This window comes from Hoplias malabaricus, chromosome 17 (genome assembly GCF_029633855.1).
Source record: "Hoplias malabaricus isolate fHopMal1 chromosome 17, fHopMal1.hap1, whole genome shotgun sequence".
Taxonomy (NCBI): Eukaryota; Metazoa; Chordata; class Actinopteri; order Characiformes; family Erythrinidae; genus Hoplias; species Hoplias malabaricus.
Genome location: NC_089816.1, coordinates 5,147,150 through 5,174,152, shown reverse-complemented (window position 1 = coordinate 5,174,152; position 27,003 = coordinate 5,147,150). Strand labels below are relative to the sequence as shown.

At 43.7% G+C, this 27,003-nt stretch overlaps 1 protein-coding gene across 8 annotated transcripts in view; it reads right to left on the bottom strand.

Moving 5' to 3' along the window:
* Positions 1–27,003, bottom strand: part of fgf13a (fibroblast growth factor 13a) — a 167,294-nt gene that overhangs the window by 23,880 nt on the left and 116,411 nt on the right. For 7 of the 8 annotated variants that reach the window (XM_066648754.1, XM_066648760.1, XM_066648753.1 and 4 more), the window contains 2 exons: positions 14,965–15,075; positions 2,356–2,459 (listed from right to left, as the gene is read on the bottom strand). In XM_066648754.1, the coding sequence (XP_066504851.1) occupies positions 2,356–2,459; positions 14,965–15,075 (215 nt within the window). Of the gene's footprint in view, positions 1–2,355; positions 2,460–14,964; positions 15,076–19,055; positions 19,246–27,003 lie in introns of those variants that run through there. The other variant, XM_066648755.1, reaches the window with a different exon arrangement.

Below are 27,003 nucleotides of genomic sequence, written 5' to 3'. Positions count from 1 at the left end.
AGAAGGAACTGTAGTACGTCGAAAAGCACGAGGCTGCGGCGTAGTAAACACAGCAGCTCTGATGATACGGAAATATGAAAGTGATGAGATTATGTGTGAAGCAAAGGCTTTGTGAAAGTGATAGTGAACAGCACGCGGTTGCACAGCCCACGTCGGCATGGCCTCGTTGCCATAGTAACCAGGACTGATGCCAGTGCGCCGACATTTGGTCGGGTCCAAATAGGCGGAAGGTCGAGTCTGATAAGGTTGTGAGTGTGTTGTGTTTGTGTTGAAAGGGTTAGTAGGACGCTAGGACATAGTCAAACAACAAACTCCCCAATAATGCACTGCACCCCCACACTACTGCAGTACACCATCACCAGCAACAGGCAGAGCAGCCAAAGCCTGCATTCAAGTAAAATTGCAGTTCCTTTATAATATTTGTTACTTAATGGGGATGTTCACTTTTTATAAAATTCAGAGGATATTTCCTCATAGTTATCTGTCCAATACGTCCAATATAAATTGGAGACATCCAATTGTTGAAAAAACAGAAATAAAGATGAGGATATTGCTCTATTCCTGCTTCATAAGTGGGTAATATTGACTTATTTGTTGTTTCCAATTACTTAAATGGAACTGACTTCAAATACGGGTGACCACTAACTGCACGAACGTAAACCAAAGGTGGTACATACCAAAACAGCTTGAGTTACAAATGGGTTTATTTCCTAAAACAATGATATGGCAAGTTCAAAATAAACATACTATTTACAACAAGCAACATGAGCAGAGAACATATTAACTTGATGGGAAACTCTTGTGTGTGTGTGTTTACCATCTCATCTTTTTTTTCCCCTTTCCATCTTTTGTTTGCTTACTATTTTTTGCTATTCACTGTTTTGTTTTGGCCTCGGTGGGCCACCATTCATTTTGTCAGGCTGAATGTACTGGAAGATATGCGTTTCTTCATTCGAGGAAAGAAATGCAAAACATCTACACCTTCAGTGATTTGCCAGCTTCAGATTCAAACGTAATGACTTCATTATTATTTAAACGTAAAGTAAAAGACTCAATGTGAGATCAACACAACGGAGTTATATTTATATTAGTATTAGTTGGGTCTATCAGTTAAATAAACAATGAAGATAAAATGCTAATACTGCCTTGTATTTTTAGGAGGGAGATAAATGTACAGTGTGATATGACAAACTGGCGAAATGAAAGTTGTTTTTCACTTTTTATAACACCTCAATACAGTTTTAATGATGTTTTAATTACTCGTTTAATTTGCTGAGTAAAAGTTTCAGGGGGAGCTTTAAGAGAGAAACAGATGGATTAAGAATGCGTGAGCATTAGAGGGAAGAGGAGGAAGAGGTTAGGGAGTGAGAGTTTGTTATGATATTGAACATATAATGCAGCATAAATAAAATGTAATCTACCGTCAGAACTCAGGAGTGATGTTGTGTATATATTGCTCAGTTAAACTGGTAATACATCTGTGAGGACGTTGTAGCAAAACTGAGTAAAATGATTAATTAGCTTTAGAAATTAATGCGTTACATCCCTGTTTGTGTTAAAGTTACAACGTTAATATTGACAGCATATATATATATTATATATAAACAGTTACGTGGTAAACTTTAAGAAGGTTTATAGGGGTTTTAATTCAAATTAAATGGGTGCTTTATACAAAACTAAAAGTGAGCATTAGAGCCGTATACAATGTGGATTGAATCTGACTGACGATCACAGTAGCTGAGGTTACAAACATGTTGTTGAACAACACACAAGCACACACACACTGTCTGATTCACCCTCTCCAGCTGCACACACTCCACAGCTCTGACAGGCAGCCATATGGAGGACAGGAGTGGGATTAGCAGAGACAGGGAGCATCATGTGTTTACAAAAGTGTATGTGTGTGTGTGTGTGTGTGTGGAGGGAGTGCAGGGAGAGAGGGATGAGTGTGTTCAGGAGTCAGAGACTGACGTTTTCACACACTTCATAGTGTGATGCGATTTACGTAAGAAAACAGGATTGATAGATGCTCTGAAGTGAGAAAACACTTTGCTTGTGTTGGGTGGGAATCTAAAAGGCAGCAAAGGCCACAAAGTGTGAATGTGGTGTGTGTTTGTGTAAGTGCCTTTCTGTCTGTGTGGAGCTCAACAGCAGGGGTGGGGTTCTTTTTTCAGACCCCGAAGAAAGCAACAAGAAAAGCACAGCAGACCCCTGTGTAACACACACTCAGATGCAGACACACGACAAATGTTTGGAAGCATTTTTTCTCTTTTAACTTAAATATTTTTAGAAATCACTGCTTGCTTTACTACTTTTTGTAGTGCATTTGTAGTGTAAAACGGTGGCGTTACTCACTGATGTGTACAGGTAGCCCTCGCTGTTCATGGCCAGATAGAGCTTGGTCTGGACGCCCTGGATGGCCACCACTCGCAGACCCACAGGGATGAGGTTGAACATGGCTGTGAAGGAGACAGAGAGATGGTCAGTTGGTAGTTTATGCAAAGATACATCTGTACAAGCCTCCAAATGTCCACTGCATCAGGCAGCACACAGACAGCTCAGAAGCTTCTTATAGTCATTTAATCAATTTTATGATGTAAATATTGTGCTTGTGAATGGTATGGAAATTTTAAATGTATTGTGTACCAGGCCTAATACTCCAGTACTACCAAGTATCAAATTAACTGGCTCTCTAAATAATGCCACATTCAAGTTACCAAAGTCACTCTAAACAGTTTCAGAGCCTTACACCCGTTGGTGGTTTAAGCCACACCCACGTTCCGCCTCTAATTTCAGCTCTGTTGTGGAGATGAGCATCGACAAGAGCACCAAACTCTTTGGTGCTCACCTGGCTAAGAACTTCACCTGGTCCCTCAACATCAGCTCCATAACCAAGAGAGTCCAGCAGTGTCTCTACTTCTTGCAAAGCTCTGAGGAAGTCACGTCTTACCACCTCCCATTCTCATGATATTCTACAGAGTGACCACTGAGAGCACCCTGAGCAGCTGCATCATTACCTGGTTTATGAATTGCACCACTTTGACTCACACATCCCTGCAGTAGATAGTGAGGACAGCTGAGAAGATCATCCGTGTCCTCCTTCCCTCCATCACTGACATTTTGGAGTGAAGAAATGGTACTGAAGCATTTGGGCCTCACATCTAGACTGTGCTACTGCTGCTACACCCAAACTATCAGACTCAGAATGTCAATATAATAATAGCACACTTTATTTCACTTACATGAATCCCACTGTTTACTGGTCAAAAACCACACTGCTTCTCCTCACTAGTATTTACCATTCAGTGTTAATGCACTTTCACTTCACTGTTAATGGTTATACTGCACTGTTGAACATTTGCACTAGTGCACTTTATTTAGCCCCAAGAGAGTGAGTAATTTTATGGTTATGATTATATCTTGTTTCATTTCACTGTGTTCTGTACACACTTTATATGAAATGACAATAAAAACCACTGGAATTTAATTCATTTTTAAGAAGTTTTGAAAAAATGTACCATTCAGAAGTGGTTTTGGTAACGATATCAAAAGAAGTCGCTATAATAGAGTGAGTCCTGCAGCAAAACTCATGCAACCCTGCCAGCATTCTCAAGACCAGAAGTGCTACACACGCTCTCCAGCTGCCAGCCCTGATGGGTTTCTTTTTTCTGGCAACAACACTTCATTCTGTCCATCTTCTGGCACACTGGGTCAATTTAGTACAGGATCCTTTGGGTCTTTAGGACAATATCATGGGGGTAAAAGACTACAGTTTCATTGCCAGACTGCCTCTTAGCTCTTGTCTGCTGCAGGGACGTCCAAACCCAGGCTAACCAGGCAAGCTTCTGGGTGTTTTTGCTGAGGGTCTCTGCACGGCGGCATCAGGGGATGGGTTTTACACGCTCTCTTCCTCCGCAAAGTATATGTGGGTGTGGACTAGCTTGTTTTCTCAGGAGACAAAAGAGAAAAACACTGACACGGTCGATTTGGAACAATATAAAAACACAGAAGAGCTCCCCTTGCTCGAAAAACCCTGTCCGAAAAAGGGTTGTGGTATTTGCAACCAACTGTGTACGAAAGCCTGCTTAGAAACATCATGGCGTCCACACACTGTTTAGTTCAGTGCAGTTTTTCAGAAATGTTTCCCAGCATGTTTTTGAGGGTTTTAATGCAAATGAAATTATCTTTATTCCCCGCTGTACAGTGGTCTATTAATAGTCTTTGTGGATTTTTGCCCTTCCTTTGAAGGAGAAAGGAACTCAAATGCAGACGAAAGAAACAAGTTGGCTTCTTGTTGATGTGTGTTCACTGCTTCACACCCCCAAGTGCCCCCCCCACCCCCATCCAAGTGCACACCCCCTCCTCCCCTCTCTCTCTGGGCTGAATGGAGTTAGCAAAGTGTGTGGGACCTCTTAGTGCCACGGCTCTGCTGGAGCCAAATGGCCTCACACCTTTATCCCCCTGCCACGCCTAGAGCCAAACAGCTGACAGTCTCTGCCTTTCACACATCTTCCTGAGCCAGAAGAACAGCATCCAGCTCCTTGAGACTGTGCGGGCATCCAGCGTCTGGCTAGCACCAGCTTTTGATCAAAATTACCATGCATAGCCTATATCCTACCACGAGTTATGTAAGGCTCCATTATTAAACACAAAGCAAAGAGGAAACTTTGTGAACCACAATAGAGACTCCAGGAAAAAATATAAAATAAAAAAAAAGAACGGGAACAGCAGCCAAAACAATACCAGCTTTTCCCTGAATCCTGAAAATCTCACTGAGTGATGAGTGATGAGTACAGTAGTGAATCTGCACATCTGTCACACTCATAATGCACTAATGCATAAGCCGCATAACACCATTATCAAACCAAAACTCACAACATCAGCCGTCCTTAAGTGTGTGAACATTTCATACAAAAGGAACAGGAATTATCCAAAAGCAAACGTATTCACACAGTTATTTTACGTATCTCTGTAAAGCTAATCCAAACAGATCCATTTCCAAATTCAGCCCACTATTCCCATACTGGTGCATTTCAAGTGAATTAAACTATATATGAATGCCTTATGCAATTCATTGCTGTCCAATTAAAAACATGTATCTCCCAAATGAGTAACTTCACAGGAGAATGGGGAAAAAAATAATGGAAGTGAATGTAAAAACATTTTTTGTTTTAATTTTTTTGTTGTAATTTTTGAGCACTTCTATTGGTCCATTTATCATTCAATTTGCCGTAAGGTCATAAGATTTGCAACAAATTTACATTGCAATATTGTGGCAGTGGGCGGCACGGTGGCGCAGCAGGTAGTGTCGCAGTCACACAGCTCCTGGAGGTTGTGGGTTCGATTCCCGCTCCGGGTGACTGTCTGTGAGGAGTGTGGTGTGTTCTCCCTGTGTCCGCGTGGGTTTCCTCCAGGTGACTGTCTGTGAGGAGTGTGGTGTGTTCTCTCTGTGTCTGCGTGGGTTTCCTCCGTGTGACTGTCTGTGAGAAGTGTGGTGTGTTCTCCCTGTGTCTGCGTGGGTTTCCTCCGGGTGACTGTCTGTGAGAAGTGTGGTGTGTTCTCCCTGTGTCTGCGTGGGTTTCCTCCGGCTGCTCCGGTTTCCTCCCACAGTCCAAAAACACACGTTGGTAGGTGGATTGGTGACTCAAAAGTGTCCGTAGGTGTGAGTGTGTGAGTGAATGTGTGTGTGTCTGTGTTGCCCTGTGAAGGACTGGCGCCCCCTCCAGGGTGTATTCCCGCCTTGCGTCCAATGATTCCAGGTAGGCTCTGGACCCACCGCGAACCTGAACTATTACAGATAACGAATGAATGAATGAATGAATGAATGAATGAATATTGAGACACTTACTGTGGTAATTTTACTACAAAGTCAGCCCTCCACATTCAAGGGTTTTACAGTCTCAGATATTATTAGTAGTAAATTTGCCACTAGTAATATGATAATAAGGTGTTTTTTTTTAAAATAATTTTCTTTTTTTTTTTTTTGGCGGGGGAGGGGGGCTACTACAGAAAAGCCCTTACAATCATAGGCACTTTGGGAACACCACTCTGTGTCAGGGTATAGCCTCATGTGTTTTGTCTTTCTGTGTTCTGCATCTTGCATTTCTTACCAACATCTGCATATTTAATGTGCAATACAATATCACCAGTAATCATCAGTCCGTGACATAGTGCTTCTCCAAACGCTCCCAGCAAGCAAAAGTAATTATTGAATTATTAGATATGCTTTGTACAGTGTATTACCTTCCCTGTGTAAAACACGGTCACTACTATTAAGAGTTAAGATTCTACATGCCACCAAATACAGCAAAACACAACAATGCATGTCAAACACAGCTGGGGGCAGCCATGGCCTTGAAATTAGAGAAGGTTAGAGACGAGAGCTTGCGGCAAGGTAAAAACTCATTCATGGCTGAAGTGCCCTTGAACAAGGCACCTACCCCCCAAACCTCTCTCCTGGCGCCAAGGTGCCTGGCCGCACCCTGCTCTGGTTGTGTTTGTGTTCACTGCCCCTAGTGTGTGTGAAGAATTGCTCAATAGTGTGGGTCAAATGCAGAGAAGCAATTTCCCTAAGGGGATCAATAAAGGTGTTTCTTTTTCTTCTAACGAATACACAGCATTGAATGGAGGATTTACACATCTACCACATCAACACGTTTAATATTTACAAATAAATGTATTCATTTATCTACAGTTAATTTGAAAATGTGTAAGAACTTAAATAAAGATTAGGAGGGTAAAGTTGGCCGTAGCTTCTCTGGGTTCTTTCTTTCACGTCCAGTAAAGCTGGTGCCGGCCAATCAGCTTCCTGCGTTCTCAGTGCAGTCTTAAATAGACTCGTGCACACACACCATAAGACTCCACAAACACATTGCACTGTACACACTCCACTCCACACTAATCTAACTCTCCGTTTGGATTAATTCTGACATACTCCACACAGTTTTCTTTGTTGTTAGAATTTGATGAAAAATTCACCAAAAAATCTTTCACATTCTTTCTGAAAACTGTTACTCAGTAGACCAACCATCTTACACTGTTAGATGTAACTAAATGATGCAATAACACGCTGGTAAGCCATGACAAATGGGCTGTTCCAGTTACAGGATTAAAGACAGGGGATTATACGTAACTAAACAGTATAATGAACGTTCTACATTAATCATATTACCGTTCATTCTAATACATTTCCTCTCTCCGTGCTGAAAAACGCTAGTAGTTAGCCGGCACAAAAACGTCCAGACTCAAGACAAACAAAGTGTGCCTGTGTGTTTCACAAAGCAATATTTCACAAGTCACTTTGAAGTCTCTCGTCCCACACACTTTGTACACAAGGAACACTTCACAGCACAATGGCCAGTCCATTTCCCATTAGAACCTGCTTTGCTGTTCAGGGCTTTCTTTACTTGACCAGTATTGAGGTCAAGTATATAATAAAATAAAAAGTTATATCTGGTGGAGGAGAACGTTTCCTGACTCGCTCCTCCAAAACACCCCAAAGTGGCTCAATAATATTTAGATCTGGTGACTGTGCAGGCCATGGGAGATGTTCAACTTCACTTTCATGTTCATCAAACCAATCTTTCACCAGTCTTGCTCTGTGTATTGGTGCATTGTCGTCCTGATACACGGCACCGCCTTCAGGACACAATGTTTGAACCATTGGATGCACATGGTCTTACTGGTGCAGTGTGCAGTTAATGAAGATTGTCCACCAGGCTGCTCCAATTTAGCCATGAAACCTCCCACACTACAATGACAGGTGTTTCAGTTTCAGTGTCCAACCCCTGTATTAAATTATATACACATTAGTAAACATAATAATTTAATATATGTAAATCAACTAGGATTCGTCTCATCTGTTCATCTGTTGTCCGCTCAAATATTTGTCTATAATGTCATACAACAGGAAGGTTTCTCCGCTCTCTGCCTGTTTCTCCCCGGTTCCTTGGCTGTTTCTCTGCTCTGAAGCAGCGCTCCACCCCATGCTGCCCCCTCCCTGCATTTGCCTCCAGCTTTCATCATAGAGATGAACAGGGCTGATTAATATTTGATATGGAGCCATAGTCTCAGCAGTACTGCTCAGGGGGCAGGGTCTGACTGGTCCAGTGGTCTACCCCTAATAGCCCAATGATGTAAAGCCTGTCAGGGAGCAAAAAACATGCTTCTTCATAAACTTCCATTAAAATATTTCTTCTTTTTCCCCCCATCTCTGTTTCATTTTCCCCCAGGGTTTGTTTTTGTTCTGGGTGAGCATTTAAAAAAGCAGCTAATTTTCTCCTGGTCTCTAGTGCCATTTGAAATATTCCACAAATCAATAAGGGTTTGGTATCAAACATTCATGTTTTATGATTGTCTGGTGTCATCTGTGAGTTGTCAGTATGTACATTTGACTTCTTTTTGTTCAGTGTCATATTAATTATAGTCAAAACACAGCACGTCCAAACCACAGACGCTGTGATTTTCTTTAATGTGAGCTCGAGTCGCTCGGTCGGCCTCGGCGTTTAGGTTCTCCTCCATGTGGCAGATAGGGGCAGAATCACGTGACTACATTTTTGTAGCATGGTTTCAAAGGGACAGTACATGAACACACAGTGGGGACATAACAGAATAAAATTGAATAATATAATCTATAGTGACAAGGTTATGTCAATTAGAAGTTGTGAATGTTGATTTCGATTCATTTTTGATTTATTGCCCAGGCCTACATTTCACTGGGGACAATAGTGCTTGGGTGTGGTACACAAAGTGTCACCAAAAGAAGGAAAAAAATAGTTTGGTTTCTGTTAATGAGCTATTCATGTTTTTTTTTATTTTACTATAATTTTATTTTACTTTAATCTTTCATTACGCTGATCGTGAATTTTACATGGTTTATGTTTAGTTGTTAGATCAGTCCTTTTGATTTTATTCATTGTCTGCAACCGCTTATCCAGTTCAGGGTCGCGGTGGGTCCGGAGTCTACCCGGAATCATTGGGCGCAGGACAGGGACACATACTGGAGGGGGAGCCTAGTCCATTAAAGGGCGACACACACTCACAAATTCACTCAAACTTAATCCACCTACAAACATGTGTTTTTGGACCGTGGTAGGAAATCGGAGCAGCCGGAGGAAACCCACGCAGACACAGGGAGAACACACCACACTCCTCACAGACAGTCACCCGGAGGAAACCCACGCAGACACAGAGAGAACACACCACACTCCTCACAGACAGTCACCCGGAGGAAACCCACGCAGACACAGGGAGAACACACCAGACTCCTCACAGACAGTCACCCGGAGGAAACCCACGCAGACACAGGGAGAACACACCACACTCCTCACAGACAGTCACCCGGAGCCGGACTCGAACCCACAACCTCCAGGTCCCTGGAGCTGTGACTGCGACACTACCTCCTGCGCCACCATGCCGCCCCCTCTTGATTTTAAGTTCATGATAATTAGACCAACCATTACTTACTGCTAAATGATTCGCAGTATTTTAACAATATCAGCCTCAATATTTGCTGATAAATTTCACCCAGCATATAAGCTGGGCCCTTTACTTAGTCCAGGTCTTTTAAAAGATGTGTATGTAAGTCGTCGTACTATGTGGCTCCATGCAGCAGCTCTGCCTCAGCTCGTGTCAGTGTGTTTGGGTGAAGCTTTCCCCTTCTCCAGCCTCAGAATGCTCCCCTAATCCCACATCAAGGCCCTGTCTACGCTAAAGATCCTCAGCTGCGTTGGGTCCACCTGCAGAGATCACTCATCTCTCTGGCCTGCACTTTAAAGAGGGAGACTCACCTGACTGTAGGGCGAAATGACACTCTCCAAAACGAATGAGCTGCGTTAAGGCAGGGACACTTTATAGCAGCGATTGCTGGTCGGCAGCGATAGCACTAGTGCTGAATTAGCACTGCACAATTCATTTAGCTTTACGTTTGTGGGGTTCATTTAATACGGGAGAATTGTGCTGTGTTCTGAGATGTCACACACACACACACACACACACACACTTACTCACACGCACTTAGACACAGGTGAATCTTATTCCGCAGGGATTTAGCATAGCTTGGCCCATGGGGGTTTTGGAGGGGAGAGTCAATTACCTGCAGCTAATGGAGCACCTGAGCACACACACAGCGGGATCTCTGGAGATCAAGAGGAAAGAAAGCACCTCCACCACAGCAACAACTCTGAGAATACAGCACTCTTTACCCCAGAGAAACATCCACACAGAATTAGCTCTCTCATAGGCCAGAAACTGCAGACATTCTCCACTGAGGATCCAGCTGAATGAGACAAAACTGAGATTACACTGACTTTGAGCAAACCCCTGCAGCTTGGTGGTTTCTCATAGGATGAATACACATATTTTAATCATTTCTTTTATCACAACAGCTGTGGTTCATGTATTAGATGCCTACACATTTAGCATACTGAAGACTACTTACTAAATATGTATGAAGTAACCCTGTGTTTTTCAGTCGGTACGTGTTGATGAGATACAGGGGTAAATTGGAGCAGCCTGGTGGACAATCTTCATTAACACATTAGCACACTGCACCAGTAAGACCATGTGCAGCCAATGGTTCAAACATTGTGTCCTGAAGGCGGTGCCGTGTATCAGGACGACAATGCACCAATACACACAGCGAGACTGGTGAAAGACTGGTTTGATGAACATGAAAGTGAAGTTGAACATCTCCCATGGCCTGCACAGTCACCAGATCTAAATATTATTGAGCCACTTTGGGGTGTTTTGGAGGAGCGAGTCAGGAAACGTTCTCCTCCACCAGCATCACGTAGAGACCTGGCCACTATCCTGCAAGAAGAATGGCTTCAAATCCCTCTGACCACTGTGCAGGACTTGTGTATGTCATTCCCAAGACCAACTGACGCTGTATCGGCCGCAAAAGGAGGCCCTACACCGCACTAATAAATTACTGTGGTCTAAAACCAGGTGTTTCACTTTCATTGTCCAACCCCTGTATATCTTTGTACTGCCATTTTACCCAATACATCTAAACTACTTTTCTACTTTAAAAATGATAGTACAGTGAAATTCTGAGTGAATATATTTACCATTTCCTTAAATAATTCTTTTAAAAAATGTTAAAAAATGATCCAATTCTTAGATATTTTACCATCTTTTATGGCATAATAGCTACAACATTTTGAGTACTTTATGTACAATTTAGAAAGACTACAACAATGCACCTGAAGGGAAAACTACATAAAAACATTGGGGGGAAAAAATGGAATGATATATATATATATATTACCAAACACACATGAAAAAATTAATGAATACCTGCTACTACCTGCTGCAACTAATATACTTAAAAAGATAGTGTTTTGTGCTCATATCGCCCAGCACTATCACGATTAATTGTACATTTTACCTTGATAACGATTAATGAACGATTATTTTGTTTTTGTCATCGTTCAGTGACGACGCTCCAGTGTTAAAGCTGGGATATTTTTCTAATGTTGCTCTCTTTTTTGAGCACTGTTTATATTTGGTGTGTGATTGTTTACACAGGGTCTGTTCTAAGAAGGTTTCTATATGAACATATTAATGAACATACTAATTTTACACATGTGGTAAGGCTTTTTTTTCCTGGTATCCGTGCTGTCTGTCTGCCTCATTAATATACTGCTCTAGGGCCAGACATCTGAATGGCATTGATTTAACAGAAATACAAACTGACATTACAAAAGGTGAAGAAGACAAGTTAGCCCTGATAAAATCTTAGGCTGACAGAAAGAAAGGCCTCCAGCCCAGACACATTGATTGGGAATTGAATTAAGAGCTAGCTGGAAAGAGACAATGCAATAGAGTGGCCATACATGACATTTAGTGAGCTTTTGTTCCTTCCTACACCAGTCTCATCAGAGCTCAGGATGAAAGCAGACGAATTTCAAGAAGATAGCTATCGTTTAGCAACCACTGGTTGCACTCTCGTCATCAGGATTCCAGCCTTTCAAATGAGTTCTGGTCAAGCATTTCTACAGGGTCCAAGTAAAAAGAGTGAGAAAAGAGAGAGAATTCACTTCAGGTTAAGTTACGCAGACACAAGATTTATAGTTTCCTTAGAAGATGCGCGAAACGGAATGTGAGGCTCTGAAGCAGCTACAAATGAGCAAATGTTCACCATGCTCAGTGCTGTGTATCAGCTGGAGGCATAACTATAGAAGAGTGGAATTGAATGCTCTGAAGGTATTGAGTTTGAGTGTGGTTTTTGATTGTTCCTGTGCCTGAATGCCATCAAATCCATGCAGAAATGTTCCAGCATCTTGTCCAAAGTCTTTCAAAATGAAGGTGATGTTACTTCAGCGATGTCAGAACTGACAACTGATAACATTTCTGAAATCTATCAGTATTCCTCCTAATTCGGGCCGTCCCCTAACTCCAGCCACTGCGGTATATGGTGCAATTCCGCTCTCTCTCTTCGCCAATCACATTGGGTAAAACAATAAAACATAAGATCAAGCCTTAGTAGGGCATTTAAACATCAGTCTTGCAAGAAATCACACATCTAAACAACATTTAAGTGTCTCTAACAGTGTTGTAATTTGTGTGCAAAACTGCATGTGGAACACAACACATTTCCATTTCGCGACAGATATTTCCCTCAGTGTAAAAGTTAGCTTAGCGGTTAGCTTCCTTTTTTCTGAGGGGAAAATCTACCGCCATTTTAATCCTTACATGTAGAGTATGGATACCAACACAGGACAAACGTAATCTCATTGTGAACCTCTCAAAACCACTGAATGTGGTAGAAACGGTCTCGTTTGACTGTCACAAGCAGGGGAGGTGGCCGAAGTTAGGGGGCGCCAATAATCTTAGCAGTATTAGCACCTACTTAATACAAAAGCGTTTTTATCTAAAACCATATTTTCTTTCAAAGTCAAGCAAGTCTCGGACATTAATCTACACACATTTGACTCCTGAAAAATGTTGATTTGAGTGAGTAAAGTACTTCTACTTATTTACAGTTAGCTAAGATTTCTAATATTGTAATTAAAGTGGCCAGAATTTGGGGTAATTACGCTAGCTGCTTAATCTAAAGTGTGGCACTTTGTAACAACTCACTAACTATTACATCACTTTAGTAACTTTTATTATGCACTAAAGTTTTAGGCCAATGCCAGTGTTCAACACAAAATGTGACTTAAAATGTGCTGAACTGCTAAATAACTTGAGAACTGACAGAAAGAGATGAATTTTTAGGGAATTGGTGCATGTAAACAGACCCTCAGAGCTAACAAACACACACACACACACACACCCCAAGTCAGCCAAGAGGACCGAACTGCCGTCGCTATGGAGACAAGGGCAGCCAGCTCCTAACAATGCTATTTTTGTAGTGTGAGAGATAGAAGCGACCATTTTCCCACTTCTCCTTCTCCAGCAAATCGCCTTTCATTCTCTTTGTAATAAAAAATAAATTAATAAATAAAAGTGTTTGGTGAGGAAAGGAGGCCAGCTGTTACATAACCTCATCTCCTTAGGAGTCGCTCCAGATTCGCCGGCCAGTTAAGACAGAGCTGGAGTTAGGGAGTGGCCCAGAGTCAATACAAACACACCAGCACACAGCCAGCAAACCTGGCTGTCCATAAACCTGCAGCAGTCTCATTTATTTCTATCACGTAGCACAACTGGGAGCTATAGACGTTATAGTGATTCAATGCAAATAACATGAGCATTATGATAACAGCAGGCTCAAATCAATCCATTTTCCTCAGGTTGATTACTGAAAATATCAAATGACTATGTAATTAACATTCGATTCCAAAACAGCCATCAAATTTTACACACTCAATCCGAGTCGCTCCCCTGCCTCCTTGTCCGGCGAGGACTGGAATTAAATACCTGGGTGATTACAGCCTCGTATTACAGCCTTCGAGGCCAAACACCCTCCTCATAACCCCATGTTCATTTGCCGAAAATATGTGTCATCTTGGCTCGGTGACTAATGGAATAGAGAGGAGCTCATTTGCAGGCTGCAGGATGTCACATCCGCTTAGTGGCGGTGTGATATAGCGCAGATTAAATTAGAGACCAGGCAGCTGGCACTTTTTTCACACATAAACACCCATTCTCACACACTCTCAGGCCATGACACCTCTGCTAGGACGCATTGTGCGTAGGGGGAATGACAACAAGCCTTAAAATGTAAGTGACATGACGCTCTTGTTTACTGATCTTGAGGCTGGAGTTTGTCCAGGAGTCAGACGTGGCTGACAGTAGACGGCTCTGATTGGCCTGGTGACGTAGAACCAGCTTTAAAATTTAAAGTTGAGGTCTTTTACCATTTTTCCATTCCTGTCTTATACCTACGCCTTTTATCAATATTCCAGGAATGTTCCAGGTTTTTTGGAATCATTGGACGCAGGGCAGGAACACACCCTGGAGGGGGCGCCAGTCCTTGACAGGACAACACACACACACACACACATTCACTCACACCTACGGACACTTTTTTTTTTGTGTCGCCAATCTACCTACCAACGTGTGTTTTTGGACCGTGCGAGGAAACCAGAGCACCCGGAGGAAACCCACGCGGACACAGGGAGAACACAAGTTTCTTCTGTCTAAATTACAGTGGGCATTGTCGCACCTTTATTTTCAGTATTCCAAATGAATCAGCATTAAGCTATCCTTGAGCATATGTAGGCATCTGCATGTGTGTGTGTGTGTGTGTGTGTGTGTGTATGACACAGTGAATTAAAGAAATGTGCAGGGGTCCACATGTTAAGAGAAGAGTGAAATGTATGGTGGAAGAGGAGCTTTCTTTCAGACAAAACAAAAACAATGCCCAACAATGCAGCATAAGCAGAAATATCAAAGAGATCCTCTCTCTTTTGAACTTTTTTCCACTAGACGTGTTCACTGCAATTGATTACACTTCAGAGAGATTCATAAAAAGAAAAAAAAATGGCCAAAGCAGGGAAAAGACTGAGGCTGACTTACTGAAACCACTGTCCTCCTCTTTAGTTCCGTCGATTGTTCCATCTGCTTGAAGCTGCAAATGGAAGCCCTGCCGACTGTACAGCTTCGTCACGATCCCCTTCAGCTGGGGCTCTGAGGAACAGGGACAGAGAGAGAGAGAGTGAGATAGGCAATGCTGGATTGTGACTAAGGCTCTAGCTGAAGGCTTAGCAGGGTCCTCCATGCTTCAGGGGGTTGAGCCTGTAATACAAACAAGCCTTGCAGATGAGCACAAACCGTGCCATAGACACAGAACCCAAAACAGAAACAAAGAGCTTATACCTACTGCTGCTACACCAGCTTGAACAAATCCAACATCCCCCACATGCAAGAAAACCCCCTTGGGGGAAAAAAAAAGGATACCAAACTGTACATCTGAGATTATGTGAACTGAACTCATCTGTTATACAGGACTCTCCTCGTTTTAAGTAGTTTTCTGCTCATTTTTATCATGTAAAATCACTATCAGAAATTGTCAAAAATGTATGGGAATGTTTCCAGTGACTACATTAGCATTAAAGTGAAAATCCATTGTTCATTGCAGAAACAAGGCATTGACTCCAAATGTTTTGCCCCAACAACTATGTTTAGGGCCTAAAGGTTCAGGCAGAATTAAAGTCTCAGGAATAAGGGGAACATAAAATGATTTTGTGAGGGTCTTCTTTGTCTCTGAGGTTTAAAACTCTATGGACGTCTGGTTCCTATTACCACTGTTGTTTTGGGATCAGTTTTGACTCTTTCTCAGCGATGACGCATTTGGCATTAAACGCTACAACCCCATTTCCAAAAGAGTTGGGAAAAAATGACAAATGCGATGTTGCGCAAATCATTTAAAACCTTTATATTATTGAAAATAGGATACAGCCAATACAAGGTTGGGGGTCTCTGTTTCTATTCTGTTTTGTTTACGGTTTGCTCAGCTTCCCAACGTTTCTATAGAATGGAGTTGTACAATAAAACTGAAACCTATTTGTTGAACAATTTCTTAAGGAATGTTTAGAAAGTTTACTCCTACAGATTTAACATTTTTAAGACAGTTTTACTTTTAAAAGTGCCTCAGACCAATGTGATTTAACGTGATTTCATCAACAAGCCGTCATTTTAAGGCATCTGACACAAGCACGTCTTGTAACATGGACTTGTGGATAATATGAAAATGCTCAAGCCTTGCATTAAACGCTAATTAACATGCATGGCTTAATGAAGCACAGATTGCAATGCTGTCAGAAGGATGTAGCCCAGAGCTCTTGCTAATTGGTTGCTTGTAAGACTTAACCATGCGAGGCTCAGTTTTAGAGCCATTTTGCCATGTGTAGAGCTTCCAGTCCATTCTCATCACTGGCACCATGTCCGTGTTTCTCTACCATGCTGTTTTCTTCTCCTCCATCATCTACGCTACTTCTTCAGTCGCTGTCTTATTCCTCCACTTCCACAAAGGTGGCTTTGGTTATTCACAGCTATTTTGTTTGCTCCAATATCTTACTGTTTAGCGCTAGACGCAGAGGCACACGCCCTTTCAAGTCACTGGTTTGGGTTTCCATTACTGGGGCTAAGACGCAGATCTATAGACATCCGTGATTCTTCAGGGGACTTTCCCACATAAAAAGGTCTTACAGCCCAATGCCTGTAATTATTCTGTAGGTATGAGGCTGAGTGGGTAGTGCAACACGCTGTAAGGAGGATACTGCTGTATTGCTTTCATCCTCGGAGGAGGCTTGCTAATGTGGGCAGGTTTAAAGATGCGTGAGCTGCCTTCACAATGGACTATAGAATGCTCTGGAGCCTGGTGTGACTTGCGTTGCTTCGTTTTACACAAACACCAAACAATTGGAAAGTAAGATTATTAGAAGCCGGGAACTTTTCATTATGTTTATTTATTTATTTTACACTTAGGATTTTAATTGTAGTTTGGTTGAGCATTAAAAAGAGAGCCACATTTTAGCTTTAGTCTTATTTAGCATTGACTAGAAATCACAATTTAATTCTATACTGAACTTTGTTAAATAGATTCCACATTAAGTCTCCACTGGATGTAATGTTTGAGTTCACATCTGGACCAGAAACAACACTTTTTAAAGCCTTGATTTTAAAAAAAAATATGGTTTTAGTTGTTTACAATGGACTTTAAAGGTTTGGTTTAGTTCTAGTTTGTATTACAGTCTTCGGTAGTTATAAACATGATTAGTAGGAGTGTTTCAGGACAAAGTGAAAGGAAACTATGTAAGGAATAATGGTTTGATTGAAAACAGCCAGCAGATTAATTGATTATATAAATGCTCCTATTTAGTTGCATATATTTGACACACACTCTGCAGATAACAGAGGAAATCACACGAGAAGGATCTGTTTGCACGGCCTGACCGACTGGTGAAGGTGTGGTAGGTGTCCGAGCCAGTGCGGTGAACACAGACATCTGTCTCTGAAAGTTCCACGCAAGTGTGAGGCACCACGTGTATTACGTAAGTTCTTCTCATCTCTCTTTATCTCTCCCGGCTCAAAAGTGTGAGGATTAGAGCAGCACCTCGAACTCATCAGCACATGATAGACAGATAGATAGACAGATAGATAGATAGATAGACAGATAGATAGATAGATAGAAAGATAGATACAGCCACAACACTGTTCAGCACTGGCATTTTTCCACGAGTTGTTTTCCCACAGCAAAATGAATGGCTTTTTCAGAGACTACAATATCTACTCTACTAGGTCTCTTTTACACACCCAAAGGACAGCGTAGATAGAGAAGTGTGAGTCACTCTGTAAACCCTCTGCGCCATTCATTAACCTGAAATCCTCTCTCAAGGAGCGACTCTTAACATCAATGAAAATGAGTTTTACAATTTAGACGAGCGCTAGAGCTCAGATGGAAGCCCATACCGGACACACTATCCCTGCTTATATGTTTTATAATGGAAACCAACCAGACAGAGTCCACTGGGATAGAGACAGCAGCTCAGAGAATGTGAACAAGGAAGTAGTACTGCTCTAACCCCAACAAATCCACACCATATTCAGCTTCTCCTGGAAACAACATGCCATCCCCAACAACGTACTGCAGAAACACAGACGTTCTGAGCCTCGCGCTTTGTGAGGATTATTTCAGGCGAATAATGAGACACCCGTTAAAAACGTCCGAGGCCAAAGGCACTTGGGTCAAGCACAAAAACCTGCTTAGCTGGCTCTGTTGTCTTTACACCCGACATCACACACTCACAAAGGAGTGCCTGTCCCTGAGTCATTATTCCCTCCACGAGCAAACAAGCCCACAATTGAGCATCGCTTTAAGCTCCCTCAAAGCAGACATTAATCAAGGATACCCCCCCCCACCCCCACCCCAAACCCAACCACTCCTCCTGGCTTGATCACACTGACTGTAGTGAACACACTGTAGTTATGAATTACATAACTCTGCTGCATGTTCTGTACGGAGCCTGGAGCCAGAGCCCAGTGAGAAAGTTACAGCGCAACCGGAGGCAGGAGCTGATAAGAGGAATAGCGCACGACGACGTCCGTGTCATGGAGCGGCCCGGTGCAAAAGTTTGGGCACGCCTGCTGGCGCTTTGTGGGCGTTCAAAGGGAAGGTGCTATTTGAAACGGCACGTGCCGCGATTGAAACAGTGGAAAACTCAGAAAACGGACTACGTCACAATACTATAACAACACTTATTACAAAGGTTACTTTACTGTTACACTCAGCAAACTCAGAGACACTGGGCTGTCAACTGGGGAGGAACATGCCAGGCTTGTGTTGTGTGTTTAAATAGATACGGGGTGCTCAAACTTTTGCATACGATGATAAGGAAGCGTGGTGAAGCCTAGGAGAAGGAATGGTGAGGAAGGTTGAGAAGTCTGATGATGATGGTGATGAAGCTGAGGACTAAACTAATGAAGATTGTGAGGATGAGGATGAATAATGGGGATGAGAATGAGAATAATACAGATACTGAGGGTGATCGTGATGATGGTGAGAATGGAGAATACAATGATCATAATTCTGAGGAGAACCATCACGTTAAGGGCGATGATGGTGATGATGATGAAGATGATGTGTCCACTAGCCTATAAGCGCACACCTGGTCGTCTCCTCCTGCGCTTCTTGGAGCCGAACAGTTTGACTCTGGAGAAGACGCTGAGGCGGCTGGGCTTCTCGCACGCGCCCTTGCTTTTGCTCGGGCTGCTCACGCAGCGGCAGGCGTTAGACTTCTCGCGCTCCCTCGCCTGCCGCTTCTGGCGGATCAGGGAGCTCGCGATCGCCGCGGCCATGGCCAGCTTGGCGGCGAGGACTTTCTCCGCACGAGAGAAAGAAACGCACGTTCCCCCCCGAGCACGTCGCCTCCTCCACGGCGGGGCGAACACAACAACGACGACGACGACAACAGCAGCGCCGCGCTCTCCTCTCCCGCTCCAAGTTTTCAGTCCATGGCGAAGGGCATCGCGCGCTGGACGAAAATATAAAAAAGAACAAGACGAAAGCGCGAGGAGGCGCCCAAAAGTTGCTCCAAAATGGCGCAGGAGTTTACACGCCTTTTAAGCAGCGGCACGGAGTCGCGCGCGTTTCCCTCCGGGGCTGCAGCTTCATCTTCTCCTGAGAAAGCCGTCAGCCTTCAGCGCGCGGAGGAACGGTCAGACACTCCGTGGAGAAAAAAAAATGATAATCAAAAAAAACAACACACGCCTTCTTTTCCCGCGAGGCGATCAGGACAGAGGCAGCAGGAAGACTGCACCCTAATGCGCAGCCAGGAAGAGAAAAACACCTGTTAGACAGAGAGAGAGAGAGAGAGAGAGAGAGAGAGTGGTGTGTCTCTGCACAGGGAAGAAGGGAAGGGTGGTGGTGGGGGTTCCTCATCGCCCCCCCCCTCCCTCTGCTTCCACTCAGTCCCTTTCACCCAGTAATAAAGACCACTGTCATGTCCAGAAGCCCATGAGCCTAGTTATTTATCCATCGAATCACCACTGGTTCATTTTGAACCTCTCACATCGTCTCTTCACATGCCAGTTTATTGATTCCATTTTAATTCTGCGGGCAGCGAGTCCATCCTTACTTCCTCCCGTAACCATCTGCTTTGAGACCTCCACTTCCCGGGAGCGAGCCAAACACCAGCACATGGTCAGGACAGAGGAGCCGATCATCAGCTGCCGTCTGCCAACGCTTCAGGACAAACAGCGGGGTCACGATGTGCACTGGCAAGATCATAACAGACCCCTCTCATCCTGGACATCAGCTAACGCTGCCACTTCCATCTGGTAGAAGACTCAGGGCCATCAAGGCCAGCACAACAAGCCTTTTCTCCAGAGCCGAGGCACTTGTTAACAGCAGTGGACGCGTTAAACAAAACCGCACCGTGCCTCTCTGTACAATGTTTATGTAACTCTGTAATAAACAGTAATGTGCAAGTCTTAGGCACCGAAAAGTATTATTTTTATTTAAAACCATTTATCTTCTCAATACTGTGATGCTTGATTAAAACTATATTTAATAAAAATAAATACAAAACCAAATACATTCATTCATTATCTGTAACCCTTATCCAGTTCAGGGTCGCAGTGGGTCCAGAGTCTACCTGGAATCATTGGGTGCAAGGCGGGAATACACCCTGGAGGGGGCGCCAGTCCTTCACAGTGCAACACACACACTCACATTCACTCACACACTCACACCTACGGACACTTTTGAGTCGCCAATCCACCTGCAACGTGTGTTTTTGGACTGTGGGAGGAAACCGGAGCACCCGGAGGAAACCCAATCGGACACGGGGAGAACACACCAACTCCTCACAACCAAATACAGTGAAAGTAAAAGGATCAAAGCACCCCTGAATTTAGTTCAATTTCAATTAGTTTGATTTGTAGAGTAGGTCTGGATAATAATTCAAAATCAGTATATATCACAATCTTAAATGTTTCATTCATTTATTCATTGTCTGTAACCACATATCCAATTCAGGGTCGCGGTGGGTCCGGAGCCTACCCGGAATCACTGGGCGTAAGGCTGGAACACACCCTGGAGGGGGCGCCAGTCCTTTGGAGGGGGACATACACTTACACGTACGGACAATTTTGAGTCGCCAATCCACCATGGGAGGAAACTGTAGCACCCGGAAGACACCCACACGGACACTGGGAGAACACACCAAACTCCTCACAGAGTTGTTTGATGATGATGTCATGTTTCTTTTTATATCGATATCCAAAAAATTAAGAAATACAGGGGTTGGACAATGAAAGTGAAACACCTGTCATTGTAGTGTGGGAGGTTTCATGGCTAAATTGGAGCAGCCTGGTGGACAATCTTCACTAACTGCACATTGCACCAGTAAGAGCAGAGTGTGAAGGGTTAATTAGCAGAGGGTAAGAGCAGAGTTTTGCTCAAAATACTGCAATGCACACAACATGGGTGACATACCAGAGTTCAAAAGAGGACACATTGTTGGTGCACGTCTTGCTGGCGCATCTGTGACCAAGACAGCGAGTCTCTGTGATGTATCAAGAGCCACGGTATCCAGGGTAACGTCAGTGTACCACCAAGAAGGACGAAACACATCCAACAGGATTAACTGTGGACGCAGGAGGAAGCTGTCTGAGAGGGATGTTCGGGTGCTGACCCGGATTGTATCCAAAAAACAAAACCACGGCTGCCCAAATCACGGCAGAATTAAATGTGCATCTCAACTCTCCGGTTTCCACCAGAACTGTCCGTCGGGAGCTCCACAGGGTCAATAAACACGGCCGGGCTGCTGTAGCCAAACCTTTGGTCACTCATGCTAATTCCAAACGTCGGTTTCAATGGTGCAAGGAGCGCAAATCTTGGGCTGTGGACAATGTGAAACATGTATTGTTCTCTGATGAGTCCACCTTTAATGTTTTCCCCACATCCGGGAGAGTTACGGTGTGGAGAAGCCCCAGAGAAGCGTACCACCAGACTGTTGCATGCCCAGAGTGAAGCATGGCCCAATACTTGTGCTAGATGGGCGCGTCACTGCCAAGGACTACCGAACCATTCTGGAGGACCATGTGCATCCAATGGTTCAAACATTGTGTCCTGAAGGCGGTGCCGTGTATCAGGACGACAATGCACCAATACACACAGCGAGACTGGTGAAAGACTGGTTTGATGAACATGAAAGTGAAGTTGAACATCTCCCATGACCTGCACAGTCACCAGATCAAAATATTATTGAGCCACTTTGGGGTGTTTTGGAGGAGCGAGTCAGGGAACGTTTTCCTCCACCAGCATCACGTAGAGACCTGGCCACTATCCTGCAAGAAGAATGGCTTCAAATCCCTCTGACCACTGTGCAGGACTTGTGTATGTCATTCCCAAGACAAACTGACGCTGTATTGTCCGCAAAAGGAGGCCCTACACCATACTAATAAATTACTGTGGTCTAAAACCAGGTGTTTCACTTTCATTGTCCAAACCCCTGTACATTTAAGTAATAGAACACAAGGGGGAGTGATTTGTCATGAAATAACAGCACGGTTGTGATGCGGCCGAGCACGGACCTAAGGCATGTGCTGTAGGCCATCTCAGCCGTGCCGTTATTTCAGGATAACACACTCCCCCTTGTGTTCTATTGCTTTTATACAACAGTTCGGTCAATAACTCGTGAAATATATAAATGCAGCTGTGACAGTGGTGTCTAAAACCTTCTGCCAAATTATAGTTCCTCAACAAGTAGCTTGATGCTATGTCACAGTAACAAACTCAACTGCACTCAGCCTCAACTCCCCACTACAGTATCACTAACCTGTCGAGTACATAACGTGATTTTTATCGGTATTAGTATTCTCAAAGTAAACTGAAGACAGTTTATTGGTGTGAAACATGAACTGAAGTGAATTTAGCGGTTAAAAATGTGATATTGACAGCTGAGCTGCAGCATAGAGAGTTTTTAGCAACGGTGTTCAGCGGACTGATGCAGTATAAATAATATAGTAGTATAAAAGTAATATAAATTTTGCCAGTGTCATCCAGCCCTATTGTAGAGCAATCATGAAAGACAGCTTGATGTTTCCATACATTAGTATGTTTTACTACAACTTTGTGCTAATTCATTCATTCATTCATTCACTATCTGTAACCCTTATCCAGTTCAGGGTCGCTGTGGGTACAGAGCCTACCTGGAATCATTGGGCGCAAGGTGGGAATACACCCTGGAGGGGGCACCAGTCCTTCACAGGGCAACACAGACACACAAACACACACCTAAGGACACTTTTGAGTCGCCAATCCACCTACCAACGTGTCTTTTTTGGACCGTGGGAGGAAACCGGAGCACCCGGGGGAAACCCACGCAGACACAGAGAGAACACACCACACTCCTCACAGACAGTCACCCGGAGGAAACTCACGCAGACACAGGGAGAACACACCACACTCCTCACAGACAGTCACCCGGAGGAAACTCACGCAGACACAGGGAGAACACACCACACTCCTCACAGACAGTCACCCGGAGGAAACCCACGCAGACACTGGGAGAACACATCAAACTCCTACTTTGTGCTAATGAACAATTTATTTAAGATAAAGCCTGGTTGGAAGTGGCCTTCACACAAATAATAAACACCAATATGCCACTGTTTCTCGCGCTCCCTCAACTGCCACTTCTGATGGATCGGGGAGCTTGCGATCGCCGGGGGCCATGGCCAACTTGGCAGCAAGGACATTCCACTTGTGGAAAAGTTAGTGCACACACAATTATTAATATATTCACATAGAATCACAGCTTTTATAACCTCCACAGAATCGCGTGACATGTAATTGGTCGCTCTGGCTACAACAGTCTAAGACCACCATGTCCAGTGCCCGTGTTTGGCTTGACAGATGTTAACCCCATCAATACTGGGCTGTGGAGCAGTGGGCCTGTGCTCTCTGGAGTGATGGAACTCCATCAAATACCTCAGGGATGAGCCAGAGTGGTGTTTGCGATGCAGATCTTATCGTCCAACAGCACTACCTGATTTCACTAACTCTGCCGTCACACCCTAATGTCATCAAACCCGCACTCCAACGTTCCAACATCAACAGTGAAGCATTTCCAGAAGAGTTGAACCTCTTACTGCAGAGAAAAGGGGCAAATTCTGTTAGCACCCTTCATTCCTGAAGAAACGATAAGTGTACAGACGTCTGTAAACAGCACTGTGTTATTATTTTCAAAACCTTGTCATATTCAGAAGTGTTACAAATGGGTATTCAGCGTTTTGGGAAGAAAAACTTACTTTACATTCATGCCGTTTGGCAGATGCTGTTTTCCACTAAGCTAACCAAGCAGTCCAGAAACGCACTCAGATTCTCTCCAAATATAACCACCACTAAATAGAATCTCTAGAAACAGGAGGTATGTTTAAGCACTTCACTAACACTGATCGTGATCCTGATTTTGAAGGGAACATAGGGCGTAGTTGTGCTTGAGGTCTTGAGGCTCAAGGGTGAGGTTTGATTATACTATATTACTACTATCAGGCTGGAGTCCAGTATGGCTTTGGTAAATCTCTATGTATTTTTTATTAGATGCAAAGCCCATTCACATTCAGCAACAGCCCCAGCTGCTCTTCAGTGATTTACATAAAAGACACTGTGTGTTCTTGTATAAAGTAATGTTCATTAAAGGGGTTTCATTCTGAGTTGTAGGATGTGAGAGTGTTTTAGACAACGGAGAGAACTCCAAACATTGAAAAGTACATATCGAGTTGAGGATACTGTTGAGGATTCCTGCTTCATAGTTTGGTATTATTGACTCATTACAAATGGGTTTCTGTGGTAATCCAAACACTGAATGCAAATTTCAGCCACACACAAACAACAGTTGTTGTTTTTTTTTCCCTTAGCACACCATGAGTGTGTGTTGCCCTGTGAAGGACTGGCGCCCCCTCTAGAGTGTATTCCCGCCTTGTGCCCAGTGATTACGGGTAGGCTCTGGACTCACCGCCACCCTGAACTGGATAAGGGTTACAGATAATTAATGAATGAACATTCCCAATAAACAGAAGCTGTGTAGACTCACTGGAGATTAAATAAAATGACTGTATTTATGCTGTAGACTTAGAGACAACTGGTTCTTATCACTATCGCTGTAAAGAAATCAGAGTGTGTAAGTTACTCTGCAGTGAAAAGTATGACTAAGTATCTGCTCCTCTCATTTTTGGATCATTTTGGTCTAAAATACAGAGCTAAATCTCCATAGCTGCTGTGATCCAATCACAAAGCTGCAGCAACTAAGCACAGTGAGTTTCCTCCCACAGTCTAAACTCACGTGCTGGCAAATGTACGAAACTGCCCACAGGTGTGTGTGTGTGTGTGTGTGTGTGTGGAAAGGCGACTGGTCCAGGGTGTGCCCCTGCCTTGCACTCAGTGGTTCCGGGTAGGGTCTGAGCCCATTACGCTCCTGACTGGGATGAAGTGCTACACAGACAATGAATGAAAGAATCAGGAAGGAGGTAATTGAATTTCAATTAATGTAACCAGCTACCACCCATCTCTGATGAATCTCCCTTTCTCTTCCTCTCTCTCTCTCTCTCTCTCTCCCTCTCCACTAAGAAACAAAACAAAACAAATATGCCAAGAACTGGCAGCAACATCCCAGAATAAACAAGTCAGTAACTCAATATTCAAAACCCCAAAAAGCATTCGATTTGTCTAATAATATTCCACACCCATCGGAAAATCCAATGAGTCCAACATCCTCTGCCTCCTCCTCCACCCACCCACACAGAGCTCTGATCAGCAGTACCTTGAACTACACTGCCACCTACTGTCCGAGCATTCGTCCAACAGCAGAAATCCAGTCCTGTTTAAAGGATCCATATCATGGAGAACCAAACGAAACAATCCACTCCTTCTTGTGAAATGCAGGAGTTTAATGGAAGTCTGTGTGCTCCACACTTGTATGCAGCCCATACATCTCCTGATGACACTGAAACTAAGATATGGTTTATATAAAACCGCCCACCTCCATATTTGTTGTTTTCCATTGTTTTGATATTTTATATAAAAAACTGCCATGTGCATTGTGCCAAAGAAAAGGTCATGGCAAACTGAACCACAGAAATGATCCACAATGCCTTCAGTAAAATCAATAAAGGAGGTTTTGACAGTAGACTGTCTAGACATTGTAAAGCATTATCACCCTGGAGGGGGCGCCAGTGACACACACTCACACATTCACTCACACACTCACACCTACGGACACTTTTGAGTCACCAATCAACCTACCAATGTGTGTTGTTGGACTGTGGGAGGAAACCGGAGTACCCGGAGGAAACCCACACAGACACAGGGAGAACACACCACACTCCTCACAGACAGTCACCCGGAGGAAACCCACACAGACACAGGGAGAACACACCACACTCCTCACAGACAGTCACCCGAAGGAAACCCACACAGACACAGGGAGAACACACCACACTCCTCACAGACAGTCACCCGAAGGAAACCCACACAGACACAGGGAGAACACACCACACTCCTCACAGACAGTCACCCGGACCTGGAGGTTGTGGGTTCGATTCCCGCTACGGGTGACTGTCTATGAGGAGTTGGTGTGTTCTCCCTGTGTCTGCGTGGGTTTCCTCCGGGTGCTCCGGTTTCCTCCCACAGTCCAAAAACACACGTTGGTAGGTGGATTGGCGACTCAAATGTGTCCGTAGGTGTGAGTGTGTGACTGAATGTGTCTGTGTTGTTCTGTGAAGGACTGGCGCCCCCTCCAGGGTGTATTCCCACCTTGCGCCCAATGATTCCAGGTAGGACCCACCACGACCCTGAACTGGATAAGGGTTACAGATAATGAATGAATGTAATTTGTTTACAGTATGATAAACTCAAATGCACAACAATTAAACCTATGAGAGGTAAGTTTAAGGAGTGTCCTGTAAAAGCTGTAAAAGTATATATTTTCATTTTAGGGCGAGGGAAAAAAAAAATCATTTGAGCAGGGCATTATTTGGTCGTGTTTGGACCAAATAAACACAATTCAGTCCTCAACACACACAACTGCATCCTAAAGATGAGGCTGAAAA